Source organism: Monodon monoceros, unplaced genomic scaffold, assembly GCF_005190385.1.
Source record: "Monodon monoceros isolate NGI ecotype Baffin Bay Population unplaced genomic scaffold, NGI_Narwhal_1 Super_Scaffold_9, whole genome shotgun sequence".
Classification (NCBI taxonomy): Eukaryota; Metazoa; Chordata; class Mammalia; order Artiodactyla; family Monodontidae; genus Monodon; species Monodon monoceros.
In genome coordinates, this window is record NW_021703786.1 from 46,833,493 (window position 1) to 46,852,348 (window position 18,856).

Genomic DNA, 18,856 nt, shown 5'->3' on the forward strand with positions numbered 1-18,856 from the left:
GGGAGAATTAGTTGAGGTAGTCGATTTCTCCAAGAAATCTTCCTCACCCTCCCCACCCACCCCACCATTCTCTGGATGTTTTGCAAGTAAGGTCAGTGCCTCAGGCTACGGCAGGGTACCATTGTGCAGGTACTGCCCCAAATCCAGGGCCAAATCCAGCCTGCAGCCTGTGCACATCCCTGTAGCGAAGCACAGGGTTTTGTTGTGTGTTTTTGCATTTTAAAATGGTTGACTAGACCAAAAGGAGGATGTTTTGTGACACAGGAAGTTCATATTTCACTCTCTGTAAATAAAGTTTTATTGGAACACAGCAAAACACAAAAAGTTTTTATTGGAACACCACACGGTGCCTGTGGCTGCTTCCGTGCTACAATAGGAGAGTTGAGTTACTGTGACAGACTGTGTGGCCTACAAAGCCTAACATATTATCAGGCCCTTTACAGAAAAGTAAAGGCCCTTGGGCTCATGGGATGCAGATGTAGGGGGTTTAATTGGGGGAGGAAATAGAGCCTCTGCAGCAGAGACTAGGAAACCATGAAACTCAATATGGAACTGTCAGTCCCAGAGCTGATCTGCAGTCTTCCCGGTGGGGGTGTCCCAGAGCTCAGATAGTGATGCTGTTCTCGATGAGGCTGGGCTTTAGGTATTCATAGGGCAGGTCAAGTTGCTCATTCCGGGCTGTAATCTCCCTTTCCAAGTTTTCCAGATCTGTTTGGAATTGGTTTAGTATAGACTTGGCCTTGGGGTCTGAGAAATACTTTTCTTTGTGACGCCCCAGAGGCACCTAAGAAAGAACAAAGGATCAGTCAGTTTTGAGTCAGACACACCTAGAGCCTAGCCCTTCACTCTTCTGTTTCCCTTCCAACTGTCATTTCCCTTTCCCCAGGGTCCTCTCTTACCATGTCTGGCTGGCGGCGCCCCAGCTGCCATGTGACGACCATTTGAAGACAGGCCTGTCGGACATCAGGTAGTGAGCCCATCACCGTGGCCATTGTCACATCTTCCTTGGTGGTAGGTGGGGGCATCCGCATTGTGCATGGGGCATTAGGGACCCAGGCATACCAGTCCAGCTGGGGGAAGAAACTGCAACCCTAGGATCCTGGTACTTAGGGTTTGAACCCCCATCTCTCCCTTGGGCATCCCAAGGTCCAGACACTTGCCTTCAAGGACCTGGGCTTTCAGCTCTCCATACCTGGCCCTGGTTGATGGCCTCATGCTGAGCAGTGCACGTGAAGACACACATGGTAAGGAAATGGCAGAGTTGATTCTGGGACTGGAAGGAGATGGGGAAACCTGGGCAGGAAAGAAACAGGATTTAGAGGCTACAGTCTGAGAAGAGAGAAATAAAGGCCGAAGACTTGGGATGTCTACATTTTGGAATTGATTGTTGTTTGTTTAGTTCATTTATTCAAATATATTTGCATCAGACATGGATTTCAATTCAGATTCAAGTAATATAGTTGGGTTACCTTAGGCCAATTACTTAACTTCTCTGAACCTCAACCTCTTGACCTGTAAAGTGTAGATGATACCTATTTTATAAATGAGATAATCACCTGGTGTGGAACAAGTTCTCAATAAATAATAAGTATTGTTATTTTGGAAGGGTTGGGGGCTGAAAAGTTCTGAGTGGTCAAAAATCCTCTGCCTCAAAAAGTGGTTGAGAATTTAGGGATGCTTCCTCCTATTCCCAGGTAGGGAATTACAAGTGTCTGAATTATAATGTGAAGGATAAGCGAAGTCATAGATTTATAGGGTCATAGCCAAGAGAGGCTTTCCGCAAAGAGTATGTCAGGCCATTCAATTCACAGTGGAGGTGGGGGGTTCAGAGACCCAGAAATCCTGTCAGTTAAGTGGAACAAATGTAATCACTTCCCTTTTGTAGATTAAAAACAAAAACCAAAGACTAGAGAGATTAAACTGCTTGTCAGGACTGCATAATTGGGAGAAGGCAGAGGCTGATCTTGAACTCGGGTTCCTGACTGCTAATCTCAGGCCGTTTTTAGCACACTTTCTCCAAAGAGTCTGTTGGGAAAGTGAGGCGAAGGTGAGCTATGAGAACTGAAGGACAGTGGAGGAAGAGAGAATGAGAGGCACTTAGTGGAGGTTAAAGTTCACATGTGGATGTTTATTTTCATTTTCCAAAGGTAGATACTGGTTGGGGAAAAGATGGCCAGGGAGAGGAGGGGTCTCCTGGTAGCACGTGGAGCCCAAGGGACATACCGAGATGTACTAGAGAAAGTTTGGTCCTGGAAGGGGGTAGTGCAGACACAGATTCCCTAGGGAGACGCTCCCTCCAGAGGGCGGGTGTTGTGTTACTGCTCACGGCACCCTCAGAGGCCGGCCATAGCGGCTCCCCAGCAAATGTTTGTAGTTGTCCCACAGAGGCAGAGATGTTGGTGCAAAGTATGAGGGGCGGGGACGCAAGGACAATTTGGAGCAGAGTCCAGGCTGGCCCACGTGTGAAAGAGGAATCTAGGAAGAGCTCAAGAAAGGCTGTTTCTTCCCCAGAGGTTAGAATGCAGTTGGGGTGCTAAAGACGGTGGCTGGATCCTAGCAGCAGTGGGGAGAGGCTGGATTGGCCAAAGAAATGTGAGCCCCAAGGGGCAGGGCACCGAGTTCAGGGTTGAGCCAAAGCGCGCAGAGCACTGTGTTTGCATCTAGAAATGACCTTGCACTGTTGTCAGCGTGCAGTAGGCCTGGACTTTCTATGCGTGTGCTGGACAGTAGCAAGCAGGAGGAGAAGAAGGAGAACAGAAGGGGTCATTACGGGCTTTGGTGGAAGAATCTTCCCATTTATATCCTCAAGTAGGAATAGACAAGCATGAGGAGAGAACGTGAGCCTCAGCAGGGCCTGGGCAGATCCCTTGCTGGCTCAGGTTCTGGCCCTGTGGCGTCACATGCTGTGGCAGGTTAGGGGATGGGGTGGAAGTAAAGGTTGATGGCCAGGGTCTCTGCGGAGGATGATCCTGGGGTATCTAGAATTGTCCTGAGTCTTAGGAGGTGGGAATGGGATTCAGATGTTTGACATGTGGAGGGAGAGGGGGTGGCATGAGGGGTTGGGGTCCTGAACCCAGACTCTGCTTGGGCAGAGTGTCCAAGGAGCTCCTGTCCCTGGGGAGGGCTCTCACCTCGGTTCTGGGCCTGGCACAGCCCCACCTCAGTGATCTCCCGACACCAGGCCTGCAGCTCAGGGTCCCCTCTCACGACGTCATCCCCGTGGTAGAAAAGGTGGATGATCCCCTCCACGTAGCTGCCCAGGGGAGAAGGGAGGTGAGCTCCTTGAGATGAGAAAGCTTCGGCCTTTGACCCCTGCACTTTTCCATGGTCTCTGCCCAGCTGACTCTCAATATGTCTGAGTATAGATTCTTCAAGACCTGCCTTTTGGGTCATTCCCAACTCTTTCTACAAACTAGTCTAGAGAGGAAGGACACGTGGGTCATTAGTTCTAGGAATCCCTATACATGGTTGACAGCCATTCTCCCTGACAAAACCCCTGATTTTTCCAGATCCCTTCGCCTCCCAGTCCACAGCTTTCCCAACGTAGGTTCTCTGTCCCCAGCCTTCTCCTTCTCAGGCCGTAACGCACTGACTCACGCTTCCTCATCTCTCCCCAGGATCCAGTCCTTTGCTCCTCTTGTCTGGACCTTCTTGTTTTCAGGTTCCTTTTGCCCCATGCTGACCTCAGGCCAGAGCCCCACTCGCCCTCTCCCCTGCCGCATTTCTCGGCTCCCCGTCTCACCCACCGGGCAGTGATCTCCCAGACCCGTAAAGCATCGCAGGCATAGAGAGCACCCGGGATTCCCAGCAGGCCGCGGTCAGCCAGGTTGTTGGGAGGACAGAGGGAGCAGTAGGTCAGCTGAGCCAGGGCCCGGCGGAGCAAGTGCACGTGGCCCCCTCCACCGGTGCTCACTGCCTGGGACAAGAGAGATGCGAGGCCTTGAGGAGGAAGCCAGCACACAGTATATAAGGGGTTCAGGTGTGGCATTTTCACATTTAGAGACGTAGATATAAAGGGACAGGCTCATGGGTTTAAGGGTCAGGACATTCACCCAGGTTGGTCTGGGATCTTGAAAGTGGCAGGAAATCGTAGAGAGTCAGACGGTGAGGCAGCCCCATGCCCCATCCCCTCCTTACCTTATCAAATATACCTCCGTCTGAGAGGAGTTGGGTCCGTGCCCGGGTGTTGATTTCCATCGTGTAGCGGATGTGTGGGATCAGGAGCTGGGATGGGGGAGATTAGAGGGGGTGGTTTATGGAGGACATGCTTGGGTCCTTCCTTGTAGGCAGCATGGAGCCTACTCTTGATGCTTTCCTCCCTTGACAGGCTCCTCTCTTCCTGCTTCTGTGATCACTCACTCTCGTGATCTTTTTGCCCCTGTGAGTCAGGCTCTGGAGCCAGACTGACCTGGGTTTCACTCTACACTTCAGCGCTCACTTTGATACTCATCCAAGGTACCAGACCTTCTAAGTGCTGACCTGTCTATCTCCTGTCTAGCCCCTCGCCTGTCAACAGCGGGTGATAATAGGGTCTTTTGTCTCAGGAGGCTGCGGTGATGCTTATGGGAGTGATGTATGAAGAGTTTTTAGTCCACACAGAAGCCCTTAGATACTAGCTGTTATCGCTTATCTTTATGATTTCCACCTGGGGTGTAGGTGGCCTTTGAGAATCAGCCCCTTTTAATTTGCTTTTATACTCTGTCATTTACAACCTCACAGCTTAAATTAGCCTCTCTACTCGTTACTAAAGCCACGCCTCCACCCCCTGGTCGCTTCACTGTTGGTTTTTTGGGGGGTGGGTTCCCTTAGGGAGATAGAGGAGCCATACTGAGCCACGTATGTAAGCAGCAGAGCGGCTGTCGTCAAATCTCCCCCCACCCCCAATTAGGCAGTGAGGTCCCGTCTATACTTTATAGCTTTTCAAGAAATGGCTTTTCCTTAGCTATTAAAAACGGCCATCTCATCCTCACATGCATTTCTTTTTATCTCAGACTATTTTGTCTTCATTTACACCCAGTTTATGTACAGGTTTCATGTAGCATTGGTATTTATCTGAGCTGTTGCTGGACACAGGGTGTGAGGCAGAGATAACTCTGGTGCCAGGAGGTCAAAGCAGCTCACATTGGACTGAAACTTTTCACAAAGTTCGTGAAAGGTGCTGAGTGTCATGGAAAGCCCAAAGTCCACATGAGGAGCAGAGATACCTTGGGACAAACAACTCTTAACAAATCATTGCAAGAACTAATTTTTTCTAGCTTTTAGCCTGTGTCACACTATTAGGTCGTTTCAGCTTTCAGCAACCCCATGATGGGCCTCCTGTCATCCCCATTTAGACCTGAGGACACTGAGCTCACGTCTGGGAAGCACAGAGGTCAGGATTCAGGCTTCAGACCCCGGCAGTCCGAAACCACAGCCTGTGCAGGTCACCTCTGGGACATTGCTGGCCTGGCTCTCCTGCGTGTACTGATAACGATGCAGCTGTTTGCCATGACGTCGCTGTGGGAATGGAGATAGTTGGGCAGAGGGCTGAACTCGTAAAGGGGGTTTTCAGTGTGCCTAGAGGCTTAGCCTCTTCAGGGTGAGCAGGAGACGGTGGTGCAGGAGCACCGTGAGATCAGTAAAATCCAAGATGCTGCTCATCACACTGGTCTCCATCTTGTCTGTGTCACCCCAGACTCGGAGAGGCCACAGCTACTGTTGGCCAGGCTTGGGGGTCGGGTGAGGCCCCCGGCTGAAACACAGTTCAGTCGTTCTCCTTGCCAGGTGCTCACTTGCATGTCCTACCAACATTTATGACTCCCTGTACCTCAAACTGAACCTCATTTTTGCTTCCCAACTGGCTTCTCTCCTGGCTTCCCTGTTTCTGACAATTGCTCTGGTTCATAAGCTTGTATCAGGTTCATCCCTTCTCTGTCTTGTTCCCTATATCTAAAGTGTCATCAAGATTTTGAGGACATTTTTACTCAAGCACAAGCCTTATGTCACTGCCTTCTGCTGAGCAATAGATGCTGAGCTCACTCTTTCATAAAATGACAGGATTTCTAGGTCAGTCTGCAATACCCACCCTTGGGCTTCTGGGTGTTGCAGGAGCTTAGACCTCTGACCTTTCTGTCTCCGGTCTGATATCCAGGCTTGCCGCAGCTACTATTCCCTCCCTTCCCCAATTCTGATTCTGCTGTGCCGCTCTCCTTGCCTCTTGACCTGCTCCTACTTAGCAAACTCAGTTGGGGTGGAACATACTCCACCAGTACTCTAGTGTTTATCGCTGTCTCTTGTGGTTTCAGATTCTAGATCCAGCTGTTGTTCTCTGGGTAGTTCTTATGGGCACCACTTGTCATTCTGGCTAAATCGTAAATCTCCTAAGGCAGGATCAAGGCTTTTGTTTTACTAGCAATATTCCAGCTGTACTCTAGGCCCATTGCTAGATTGTCAGATCTCTGAGAATTTCAGAGGGTTTCCTTAGTAATATGTCCTGAAGAAACCTTAAGTGACTTGACTTAATTAAACCACAAGTCTCAAAATATTGATGCAGTCTTCCTTCTGTTCTCACCTCTTTCTTTCACAGAGTGATAAAAATTTTGTTTTGCTGCTGCAATATCGTTTGATACTGGGCTGTTTCCTTTCTCTAGGGTCTGAGTGAAGGGGGACATGGAGGGTAGAGGTTGTACCTTGAAGACCGGGTGCAGCCCCGGGAGGCACCTCATGGTGGCCACAGCAATGACCTCAGCCAGCAGGTGGGTGTTCAGCAGATGGTATTGGAGCTGGTGCAGTTGGAAATCTGAATTTCGGACCCAGGACTTTGCCAGGAGCCAGGCAAGTGGAGGATCTGAGGGCAGGAACAGTGGTGGGGTCGGAGAGCTGGGGCTGGGAGGCTGGATCTGGGAGAAAAAGAGAAGTTAAGCCTTCATTGAACTCCTACTTTATGTGTGACATTACGGCCAGCAGTCTTGGGGAAACAGATGAGTAAGTACGATTATCGCGTCCAGGAGGTATAATCTAGGAGGAGGAATGAGGCCTCTCCCACCCTGCCTCTCACTAGCTGTGGCACTGTGCGAGCACCATGGTCGTCGGGTTGAATGCAGGGGAGTCTGAAGCAGGGAGTCCAGGGAGGAGATCCTGGCAGTGGTCTGGGAGAAACGTGATGGGGGTCTGAGTTATGGTGGGGGATGGAAGGGGAAGCTGGGTGTGGGAGATAATTGACAGTATTTGTTAACTAACTATTAAGACCAGTGGGAGAAAAGAGAGGGGACTGAGAGATTAAATAGCGATTCTCAGAGTATGTTCCCAAGCTAGCAGCATCCGCATCGCTTTGGAACTTGTTAGAACTGCAAATTCTCAGTCCCCATCCCAGACCTACTGAATTGGAAAGTCTCATGCTGGGACCCAGCAAGCTGTGTTTTAACAAGCTGTCTAGGTGATTCTGATACACACTAAAGTTAGAGAACCATCGGGTATAGGACGAGAACTCCAAAAGGCCATTATGACTCTTGAACAAGTCCTGCCAGTTGGGTGAGTCAGGAGAAACCAGGCTTTAAGCGGAGTGACACGAGAACATGTCTCACTGTGTGAGGATGGAGTTTGGGAGTCAAGAGCCAGGGGGCTGGTTCCTTGGGAGCAGAGGCGGAGGTGAACAGAAAGCAGTGTTGGGAGGCGGATGCCGAGGGCGCGCCACCTGGATGACCATGGGTAGCAGCTTCCCACTGGTGTCCATCTTCAGCATGACGAGGGGGGCAGCCAGGTACTGCTTCTCTCCTCGGATCACATTGGCTGGAATTCCATCCAGGAGAATGAAATCAGCTTCAAACAGGGAACTGTTCTGGGAAAAGGAGGAATGTATCCATCATTAGAGTTCGAAGTCTAACCCGAGAGGGCCAGGGCAAAGGGGGAAGACATTCAAGACCTTTATCTGAATTCTTGCCATCATCCTATGTCGGTTGCAGAGTCCTATCGGCAGAACCAGAGCATCTGGCCCGATTCCTCTCATCTTAAGTGAAGAAACAGCCTAGTGAGGGTAGACATCTTGCCCAGGGATGTGTGGTGGCAGATCTGATTTTAGAACCAGGCCTGCTCAGTCCCGTGTGCAAGCTGTCCCCTTGTCGAGATGGCCAGGTCTCTTCCCCACTATCCCTCGATGATCTGAATACCTTGTGTTTAGCTGTCACCAGCTCAGCAAATGCTCTTTCACTCCCTAAAACTCACCTTCTCTGCCAAGTAATCCACAGAGGCTCCCCTGCCCAGCCCTGCCGCAGAGTCCAGCGCACACGTGCACACGTGCACACATGCACACGGCATGCTCACATCCTGCCTCGCTCGTCCTCCTCACATGTAGCTCACCTCTTCCAAACCCAAGTAACCCCCGCAGTTCTCCCCATCTGATGGCACATTTTCTACCCTTCTCCCTGCCCATGAACACTGCTGTCCAGAGCACTGACGTCAGCCAGGGAATGTCATTGTCCCTGCTGACACCTCTGGCCCCATCTGCACCCTGGGAATCTACCCTGTTTCCCCTCTACACCGGGAGCCTCTCATAATTTTCCCTACATACTTTATCACCTCTAGGTTTTTCTAGCACTGGAGTCTGGACCAAGGGTCTGTAGGTTACCACAGCCTCCCTTCCTTGACTCATCTTTGGTCCCTGCCCTTCACTACTTCTGGCCACACTGCCAAGGAGAGAACAACACAGGGTGGGAGGGGTACCTGGAGTTCTTTCTCCAGCTGGGTCCGTAGCTCCTCCATCCCCGAGGGCAGCACTAGCCGGGAGGGCAGAGAGGTGCAGCGTCTCAACAGCATGGGATTGGTGCCATTGAGGAACTGGTAGCCAAACAATTCATCGTCCTGCCAACGCTGGCGAACCTTCTCTGTGGGGTTGGGGTGGAGTGTAGGAGGAGGATGTTTACACAGCCGGGATGTCCCTCCTCCAGGCCCTACCCCAGTGATCCAGGGACATGACCATCCCATATCCAGCCCCTGCCTTTTCATCTGGGGCCTCTGAGAAATGACCCAGCACAATATATTCTCATCTGGGAGGTCTCGTGAGGGGCTGTGGAGTGTGAAGGTCGGGTCATCAAAAGGGGCCATCAAGGGGTTATAGAGACCTGGGGAACCACTGACCAGCCAGGGTATTCTTCTGGCCCCAGAAGATGTGATCAAAATCCTCAAAGCGGTTCCAGGAGCTCAGGAGGGTGTAAGCACGTTTGAGGACCATCTCCAGAGCCCTAGGACAGGAATCGAGCCATGAACCCATTTGCCAGTCCCTCAGCCGCTCACCATTGACCACCGTTTTTGGATCTCCCAGCCCTTTCCCCACTCTGAGCTCCAGGCCTGTTCTCACCCTGCCTTCAGTGTCCACTCAAAGTCCAGCCTCTTTTCCTCGTGGAATCTCATATTGGCAGGTAGATCCTCCTCACAGCCCGCAGCTATTGTCAGGGGTAACCCTTCCTTCCATGTGGCCCAGCTAGGAGATGGGGACAAGGCTTCAGGGAGGGTGTCCAGGTCAGTGACGGGGGCTACCACTGAGAGGCCCTGTAGGTGGGTGGTCACCAGTATATCTGACGTCTTTCTTTCAGTTCCTTCTCTCGATGTTTCTGGAACACGTCCAATGCGTTGTTTCCTGCCAGGCGGGCTGGGGAGACATTAAGACAATTGGCCACGGTTTGTGTGGTCCTGTGCTCTCCTCTGCTCGTCCTCATCTTCCTTTCCGCCATCATAGGCCATGTGTTCAGTCAAGCTCTGTTGCTTTTATCTCTGGCCTTGCCTCACTCCATTGATTCCTGAGACACATTTATCTTATCATTGCCAACTTTGCACTCTGGGTTTTGCTAATCTCAACCCTCGTCTCTTGTCTTGAGACAACAATCTCATGTTTGACACCCTTTCTTGTCCCTTAACTCGTCTTTCCCCACCTGATGCTATTTCATCAGTATCTATGGTTGGAAAAAATCACCTTAAGTAAGGTGATAAAATCTTGGGAATTCCCTGGTGGTCCAGTGGTTAAGACTCTGTGCTTCTACTGTGCCGGGGGGGGGCGGGGGGGACACAGGTTCAATCCCTGGTCAGGGAACTAAGATCCCACGAGCCATGCGGCGTGGCCAAAAAAAAAAAGGTGATAAAATCTCAATCACTCATATGCCCATACCTATTTTCTACTATATATTGCTTTGGTTAATTTCTCATCTCCTGACCCTCACCTACCACACCTCAACTGTCCTCAAAAGGCTTTAGGAACAGCTGTTTGCTTTCTTTCCCTGACTTCACTCTTCTGAGATTTACCATCAGAGTCTATATTATCAACTTGTTCCTGTTCTTATCCGCATTTACACTCACCTGTCTCAAAGTGATGTATTTCGTGTTTCCATCCTTAATTGCCCTTGCCCTCATTTGCCTCTGTAATCATCTTTCTTATTTCCCATGGTAACAAATTATGTATTTGCTGTCCTCGTTCATTCCCACCCACCTGTCAGTGTGCACCCTCTCCCTCGTGGTTTTCTTCCATGTTTTCCCAACCAAATCAGCTCTCCAAGTCATATTGCTTATTGTTTCCCTTAGCTGCCTCCTCTTAGGGGTCACCCCCATCCCCTACTCCATGTGCTACCCTTACCTGCCCTGCCCTAACTTGTCCCTGCCCTAACTTGTTCCTGTTTCCCATCATTGCGGCGGCTCCCATCCCGTGTCCTCATCTTCTTGGAGGATGGGATCTGCACATCACTTATGTCCCTGTCCAGCCCCACTTGCAGCCTTTTTTATTCTGTGTATAAATTTGGTACTTTATAACTTTTTTCCAATGTCCTGTCTTCTCCACACTTAACCTGCTGAACACTCACTTTCATCAAGGCCCTCTGACCCTCCGCAGCCCTCCCCCACCCCTTCCCCAGCAGTTCCCCAGGCCCTGCATCCCCTCTCCCGACACTGCCCCTCACCGGTGCCCTCGGGCAGGCACAGCACGCTGTCGGCCTGCACCCAGCGGTAGCACGGGAAGGTGGCCTCCTGGAAGGCTACAGGGCCCTGCACCGTGATGTGGTCGCAGAACCATGCGTTGTCCACCAGGGAGTGGTGTTTGCGCAGCTTCACGAACTGCAGTGGTCCCAAGTCCTCGGGAATGTCATGCTCAAACTCCTCCTCCTGTGGGACCAGAACCCGGAGACTTAGTAGCAGGGTCCCAGGAGAGGCCGTTTTGCCTGCCGGGGGTGGGGTTGGGGGTCAGAGGTGCGGTAGGGACAGGAGAGGAGGGGACCTTTGTGGAGGCTCCGTAGACAAGGCCTCCAAAGACAGCCTCCCTCGTTCCCTCCTCCGGACATCTGCGCGGTGTGTCTGACGCCCCATCGCACCGGGAGGAAGAGGGAGCGTGGCGCGTGGCCCGCAGTGTCTTAAATTGATGTCTGAGTATCAGCACCTTCATCGGTCCTTTGACTGAGCTCTCCCCGCTCCCTCATTCCTAGGAGCGTCCCATTTGACTTCTGATCCTATATTGACACTGGCCTGGGGTCATTTGGAGAAGGAGTTGGAGGCTGCGAGGACCAGGGCCGGCGGGAAGGGAGAAGGGGTATGCGCTCAGCCCGGGTCCTGGCTCCCGATCCTCTCCTGACCCAGCCGCCCGGGCGTCCCAACACCTGGAAGTCCCAGCAGGCACGGTTCCGCAGTCGTTTCGCCCTCGGATCCCGCCCCTCGCCGGCCTCCCGCGTCCCGGCCGGGGTCTGTCCCCGCTCCGCCCGCTGACCTGGCCCCGCGCCGGCAACAGCTGCAGCTCCAGCTCCGTCTCCCCGCGCGCCCCGACCAGCCACAGCTGCACGCGGTCGTGCGACCCGGCGAAGAGTGCGGCCCCGGTGGCTACGCGGATGCGGTAGCGGCCCATGGCAGCCCCGGCGGCTTAGGCGAAGGGAGCCGGATGGGGCGCGCTTCTCGGGGTCGCCGGCCGGTATCGAGGCGCCTCAGGTCCCGGGCCTTTAAAGAGGGGCCCGCGTCCCCGCCCTCCTCACCACTTCCAGATGCTCCCAGTCCCCGCCCCAGACTAGCCCGAACCTGCGAGCCGCTGAGCCGGTTGCGGGGAAGGGCCGTCCCTCCCGGGCCGAGTGGAGCTGTGGGGCGATGAAGGGGCCTCCGCCTGGGTGAGGCCGAGAGCATGGAGGCGCCCGGGGTTTCTCTGAACCTCCGGGGGAGGCCTGGGGCCAGGCGCCTCGGGGTTGAAGGCAGCAGGATGAGGACACTTCCTGAGGTCTCCCGGCCTTTAGGAGAGCTAGGAGGAAGAGGGGGTGAGTCAGTCTTCCAAACGCAGGAGAAAGCCTCAGCTTTTCTGGGCTGGGACCCGGGAAAGACCATGGGCTGAGCCCTGGAAGGCCGGCCTGCTAGGCTGTGCTGGGCCCATGTGGAATGTCCTGCTCTGGACCCAGTGCAGCCCAGTAAGTCTTCAGTTCCTGATTTATACCTCATTTGAGCCCAGTCCTTCATTAAATGACCAGAGGTGCCCCAGGCTGCCTAAAACCTGGAAAAGTAACAGCTGAAAGACTTGCCCCCTCACCTCCACCCCCAGCCTCATATCAAACATGGCTGGATTAGGACCCTGGGCACACCAGATACTGAGGGAGGCCCAACTGAGGCAGGGCACTGAAAGCCTCCTTTTGTCCAACCTTCATAGTGGCTGATGAGAATGTTAGGGACCAGGTGTTAGGCTGCAGTATGGAGTCACTTAGGGGACCCAGCATCTGTGGGCAGTTACCATGGACTTTGTCCCTTCCAAATGAATGCAGCCTCTTTCCCTTCTGTAGGTTCCAGGTAAATTTTTATTCCGGCCTCACTGACCGTGGTGCCTGCTTTCCCCACCAGAATTCAATTTCCTTCTAAAAACTTAGGTGTAAAGATTTTATTAGTCATGAAGTTCTACTTCTTTCGTCTTCCCTCTTGTCTTTGTACTGCTCACTGCCCCCCCTCCCCCCCTCCACTATTTCCTGGTCCTTTGTGGCACTCAGGGCAGGAAACCAGGGAGCAGCGGTGGGGCCAGTGCTGGTTAAGGACTTTGTAAATGTCAGAAGGATGATTCAGGGCTCAGGCTTTACCACCCACCCAGGAAGCCTCTTGCAGGTCCCTCTCCAGGTCTTCTTGACCCAAGTCATTCTAAGCATCTGGCTCACAGTGGATGTGTTTGGCAGCTGGGCTAGGCCAGGGCAAGGTAATTCTGCTTTCTTGAGCCAGACCCTCAAAAATGACTTGACATGTTGGTCATTGGTGGGAATGAGGGATTCCAGTCCTGCCTCCCAGCCTGCAAACCTTACGGAAGTGTCTGATCCTTACTGAGTGCCCTTCCCCTTCTTATCTTCTGGGCCCACTCCTGCTTACTACATCCTCAGTGCTCAGGGCTGGTGTCTGCCATATGCTGGCCCCCAGTGTCCTCCAGTTTGGGGTATCCTGTAATATCCAAATAGAGTGGCTCACATTCCCATCTTATGGAGTACCTGAATCTGGCCTTTCCACACACGCCCTTCAAGGGTCACTTTTAGCTAGAAAAGAGAGTTTGCATCATACCTACTTCCAAAACCAGTCCAAACTTCAGCCTGCTTGTCTGCTGTTCCGTGATACCTTTTCTGCCCACTGGAGAGTTCTCAGAGGCAGGGTGGGGGGTGAATAAGAACAGTAATCCAAACTACTACATAGCTAATTAAGTTAATGTGTAAAACACTTAGAACGATGCCTGACAGTAGTCTCTGTATGTATATGCTGCTATTATGCTATTATTTACATTTTGGAAACAATTTTCAGTTGAATGTCAGCATCACGCTTAGAAATTCCTCTGTCTCTCCCCACTGGTTTTCCATGTCCGTCCCATTTAGGGGTCTTACATCTCAAGACCTTCCCACTTTTTTTTTTCCTTTTTAAGCACATGCATTATGTTGGGGAATATAATTAAAAACAAAATTTCCCAACCCAGGAAAACCTCTCCACAAAGGTAGTGGAGGAAAGAAAACAGTTTTATATTTGAATAAGCATTACCAGAATGTGATGTGCGTCACAGGCCATCTGCTAAGAGATTGTAGAGATAAAGTATCCCGCCCTGTTATAGAGCCAAACAGATACAGCCATTACACGCATGTTCTCAAGATAAACAGTAACTAGTCCTCAAGTAAGAGGCTTGAGAGCACCATTTGTCACACAGGTTCATCCTAACTTTACGGTAATTGGTGATCCTTTGTGTTATTAATAGGCTTAATTGCAGGAAAAACAAAGTATCTTTATGACAGGAGGTAGTTTTGCAACTTGGAGCAAGGAGCCCACCTCAGTTAGGATCCTACCCTCCCATAGGAACTGGGAGATAGGGGTGCTCTCTCTCCTAATATTTCCATTTTGAAGAGATGGCTCCTAGGGCCTTGGGAGAGACATCCCTGGATCCTAAAGCTGCACGAGGCTGATTTAGCTTCTAAAAAGACTTACAGACATTTCAAAGAGGCAGAGAAAGAGCTTACAAGTTTTCTAAAGTTAGTGCTCTAAGAAAGGGGTGGAGGGAGAAGTCTCTTATTTTCAACAGGGAGAATTAAGCCTCTTATTTTAAAATGTTTATTGGTCTGTACAATTACCATTTTGTTCTTCTGTTTACCACAGGAAGGACCAGGGGCGGGGTTTTGCTGGGCCCTTTGCAGTAGGGAAGCCCAGTGTACACCCCAAAGCTAGACTCTCCTCTTCTTCTATACTTCCAGGGCCCTGTTTTTCATCCCACATTCCCATGACCTCTCTTTGCAGAATAATTTAATAGCTTTTTTTTTTTTTTTTTTTCTGGCCGTGCCCTGCAGTATGCAGGATCTTAGTTCCCCAACCAGGGATTGAACCTGTGCCCCCTACAGTGGCAGCATGGAGTCTTAACCACTGTACCACCAGGGAAGTCCCAGATTCAACTTCTTGATCAAAGCTTCTCTCACTAGGTTGGGCTTCCCTGGTGGTGCAGTGGTTGAGAGTCCGCCTGCCGATACAGGGGACACAGGTTCGTGCCCCGGTCTGGGAAGATCCCACATGCCGTGGAGCGGCTAGGCCCGTGAGCCATGGCCGCTGAGCGCGTCTGGAGCCTGTGCTCCGCAACGGGAGAGGCCACAACAGTGAGAGGCCCGTGTACCGCAAAAAAAAAAAAAAAAAAAAAAAAAAAGCTTCTCTCACTAGGTTATACCCCAGGGGCTGTGGGTGAGGGGGACGGACCTTGCATTTCATAGCCGAAAAGTCTTGTTAAAGTGTTCTAAACACAAGAATAATTTCACCCCCTTCCTTTCTCCTGTGCCAGTGTGGCTCAGACTTAGGTCGGCTCGAGGATAACTCCACTGTCCCCGCTATATGAGTGTTTGGAGCCCATATTTGGCACGGGGCTAGAGAAATTTGTGTTTGTTCCTTGAGGACAAATTGGACATACAAACACGGCTTTATAAACTGTGTAACTTTAAACTAAACATAGGCTCTGATTTCAGGGTAGACATATCACATGTTTTTCCACTTAGTAATTTGAGTACCCCCTGCCCCTATGTGCAGGAAGCCCAGCACTCCCCACCCGACCCCGCTCTGAGTGCTGTTACTTGCTTCTGTTCTTGTTCACTGGTGGAACTAGGGAAACATTGTTCCTACACCATCTGATGGGTCATTTTCTAGTGCCACGGGGACCACTGCCTAGGCCACAACAGTGATGCACACTCGGGCTTCCCAACTCTTAGTTCAGCGGTCCCCAAGCTTTTTGGCACCAGGGACCGGTTTTGTGGAAGACAGTTTTTCTTTTCTTTTTTTTTTTTTTTTTTTGTGGTACGCAGGCCTCTCACTGTTGTGGCCTCTCCCATTGCGGGGCACAGGCTCCAGACGCGCAGGCTCAGCGGCCATGGTTCACAGGCCCAGCCGCTCTGCGGCATGTGGGATCTTCCCGGACCGGGGCACGAACCCGTGTCCCCTGAATTGGAAGGCGGACTCTTAACCACTGCACCATCAGGGAAGCCCGGAAGACAGTTTTTCCACGGACTGGGGTGGCGGGGTGGGGAGATGGTTTTGGGATGATTCAAGCACGTTACGTTTATTGTGCACTATATTTCTATTATTATTACATTGTAATATATAATGAAATAATTATACAACTCACCATAATGCAGAATCAGTGGGAGCCCTGAGCTTGTTTTCACTTGCTACTCACTGATAGGGTTTTTTTTGTTTTTTTAAAATTTATTTATTTTATTTATTTTTGGCTGCGTTGGGTCTTCGTTGCTGCACACGGGCTTTCTCTAGTTGCGGCGAGCGGGGTCTACCCTTCGTTGCAGTGTGTGGGTTTCAGTAGTTGTGGCTTGCAGGCTCCAGAGCGCAGGCTCAGTAGCTGTGGCATGCGGGCTTCAGTAGTTGTGGCTCACGGGCTCTAGAGCGCAGGCTCAGTAGTTGTGGCGCACAGGCTTAGTTGCTGTGCGGCATGTGGGATCTTCCCAGACCAGGGCTCGAACCCGTGTCCCCTGCATTGGCAGGCGGATTCTTTTTTTTTTTTTTTTAAACATCTTTATTGGGGTATAATTGCTTTACAATGGTGTGTTAGTTTCTGCTTTATAACAAAGTGAATCAGTTATACATATACATATGTTCCCATATCTCTTCCCTCTTGCGTCTCCCTCCCTCCCACTCTCCCTATCCCACCCCTCCAGGCTGTCACAAAGCACCGAGCTAATATCCCTGTGGCAGGCAGATTCTTAACCACTGCGCCACCAGGGAAGTCCCTACTGATAGGGTTTTGAAGTGAGTCTGCAAGCAATTGATTTATTATGACCTCTGTGCAGTCAGACCTCTCTGCTAAGGATAATCTGTATTTGCAGCTGCTCCCCAGCACCAGCATCACCGCCTCAGCTCCACGTCAATCATCAGGCATTACATTCTCATAAGGAGCACACAACCTAGATCCCTCGCATGCACAGTTCACAGTAGGGTTTGCTCTCCTATGAGAATCTAATGCCGTTGCTGATCTGACAGGAGACGGAGCTCAGCCGATAATGCGAGCGATGGGGAGTGGCTGTAAATAGAGATGAAGCTTTGCTCGCTCGCCCAGCCACCACTCACCTCCTGCTGTGCGGCCTGGTTCCTAACAGGCCACGGACAGGTACCGGTCCATGGCCCGGGAGTTGGGGACCCGTGTCTTAGTTCACACAGGTTTGGGCAGGGTCCTCCAGTGTGACTGTGGTGCCAGGGGCCTGGGTCAGGGCCATGTCCAGCCTCAGCCCCTTAAACATTTAGGCACTGGTATTGAGCCTGGCCATTTGACCAGATGACTTTGCTCACAGAGGCTTCCCTTTCGGGAACTTTAGGGTTCTTTCCTCCTGTCGGATCTCTGTTAGAACCTTCTCAGTCTCTCAGAGATAACTTACTTAATATTAAACAGTGTGAAAAAGAATTCCAGTCTCACTCTCTTTCCTACCAGGTAGTGTCTTGGGCCCTTGAGGTCCATTTGCCCCGTCCTCCTCATCCACCAGCTCTGCCGACCAAGGGAGTATTGGGGTAGGGGTGGGAGATGGGGAGGGTGTGATGGGAAGGAGAGAGCCTTTGTGGGACCTCAAAGGGTGCTGGAGAGGGGACACTTAAGGCTCAGAGGAGAGTCAAAGAAGGTTTGCTCCCAGGGAGCTATGTACCTACAGAGAGAAGAAAACTGGCAGATCCTTGCCCCCTTGCTGCCTGTCCCACTCTTCCTCCCACCTCTGCCACCCCGATCCCAAGTCAAGCCCAAAGAGTCTTCTCAAGTTTCTGTGGGTTCATGGAATCATCTTCAATCATGAATACACTTCTAGGAGTGGCTGGCTCTGGTTGTTTAAAAAATCTGTGCCATACTGTACACTTTGCCCTGCAGCTTGCATTTCTCACTTAAGAGATCTGTTTCATGGACATTTCTGTAGTTCAGTAGTTATACCTTGGACTCATTCTTTTTTTTTTCTTTTTTTTTTTTGCTGTGCTGTGCAGCACGTGGGATCTTAGTTCCCCGACCAGGGATCAAACCTGTGACCCTGCAGTGGAAGCTCGGAGTCCTAACTACTGGACCCCCAGGGAGGGAATTCCTTGGACTCGTTCTTTTAACAGCTGCATGGTGCTCCACAGTGGTTTTAACCACTCCTCTGCTGATGATCATTCAGTTTCCACTTTTTCTGACATATGATACATGCTACAGAGGGCATGTTTGTATTTTTTTTTTTTTTTTTTTTTTTGTGGTACGCGGGCCTCTCACTGTTGTGGCTCTCCTGTTGCGGAGCACAGGCTCTGGACGCACAGGCTTAGCGGCCATGGCTCACGGGCCTAGCTGCTCCGCGGCATGTGGGATCTTCCCGGACCAGGGCACAAACCCGTGTCCCCTGCATCGGCAGGCGGACTCTCAACCACTGCGCCACCAGGGAAGCCCTCATGTTTGTATTTATATCCTTATGTACTTGGTGGTTTTATTTCTATGGGTTTGAGTCCAAGAAAAGGTACAAAGGATAAAATACCACCAAATAAAAAAAAACAAAAACAAGAACAAAATAAAACGAATAGATAAAAGCAGTTCACAGAGCCGAGTGTCTTTTCTTGTCAGGCAGAAGAACCCACCAGGGGAGACACTGACTGACTCTTTCACGGAGGGGCATAAGTCAGGGATTTCTAACTGCTAGAAAGGGGCTGTTCATAATGTTTATGCTGATTAAAAGTTGCAAGCTTGTACCCTGGAGAGACCGGAGAGAGTCCACAGGTTTGTACATGGTTGGTGAAGACAAGTCCCATCATTCCAAGAGAGTCTTAAGTTAGGTTCACTAAGGATTGGGCATAGCAGTGTTACTCAATATTCATAACCATTTAAAATCTTTGGCTGGTTAGAAAGAGTTGTGGTGAAACACAGCATTCAGTTTTGGTATTTCCTAGG

The 18,856-nt window shown here is 51.1% G+C and overlaps 1 protein-coding gene and 1 long non-coding RNA gene across 2 annotated transcripts in view; one reads left to right on the forward strand and one right to left on the reverse strand.

Moving 5' to 3' along the window:
• The window catches only part of LOC114888772, a 63,596-nt gene that overhangs the window by 1,343 nt on the left and 43,397 nt on the right, over positions 1-18,856 (forward strand). Inside the window, exons 2-3 of the long non-coding RNA XR_003791878.1 lie at positions 887-967; positions 6,630-6,734. This is a non-coding gene — a long non-coding RNA (uncharacterized LOC114888772). The remainder of the gene's footprint in view (positions 1-886; positions 968-6,629; positions 6,735-18,856) is intronic.
• ALOX12 (arachidonate 12-lipoxygenase, 12S type) lies at positions 245-11,906 on the reverse strand. Its single transcript, XM_029211154.1, has 14 exons — positions 11,714-11,906; positions 10,917-11,118; positions 9,541-9,622; positions 9,332-9,454; positions 9,112-9,215; positions 8,698-8,858; positions 7,673-7,816; positions 6,669-6,878; positions 4,138-4,224; positions 3,747-3,916; positions 3,132-3,253; positions 1,193-1,293; positions 900-1,070; positions 245-784 (listed from the first exon to the last, which is right to left on the reverse strand). Exons 1-14 carry the CDS (start codon positions 11,846-11,848, stop codon positions 605-607), a joined length of 1,992 nt encoding a protein of 663 aa, XP_029066987.1. The 5' UTR covers positions 11,849-11,906; the 3' UTR covers positions 245-604.

What these genes read in the sequence shown, in the direction of transcription:
- ALOX12 (XM_029211154.1), bottom strand. Translation starts at nt 11,848, where the DNA reads ATGGGCCGCTACCGCATCCGCGTAGCCACCGGGGCCGCACTCTTCGCC. An exon ending in CCAGAAGAATACCCTGGCTG is followed by an intron (nt 8,859 to 9,111) that starts GTCAGTGGTTCC and finishes CCAACCCCACAG; the next exon opens with AGAAGGTTCGCCAGCGTTGG. An exon ending in GTGCCAGGCCCAGAACCGAG is followed by an intron (nt 1,294 to 3,131) that starts GTGAGAGCCCTC and finishes TTTCCTGCCCAG; the next exon opens with GTTTCCCCATCTCCTTCCAG.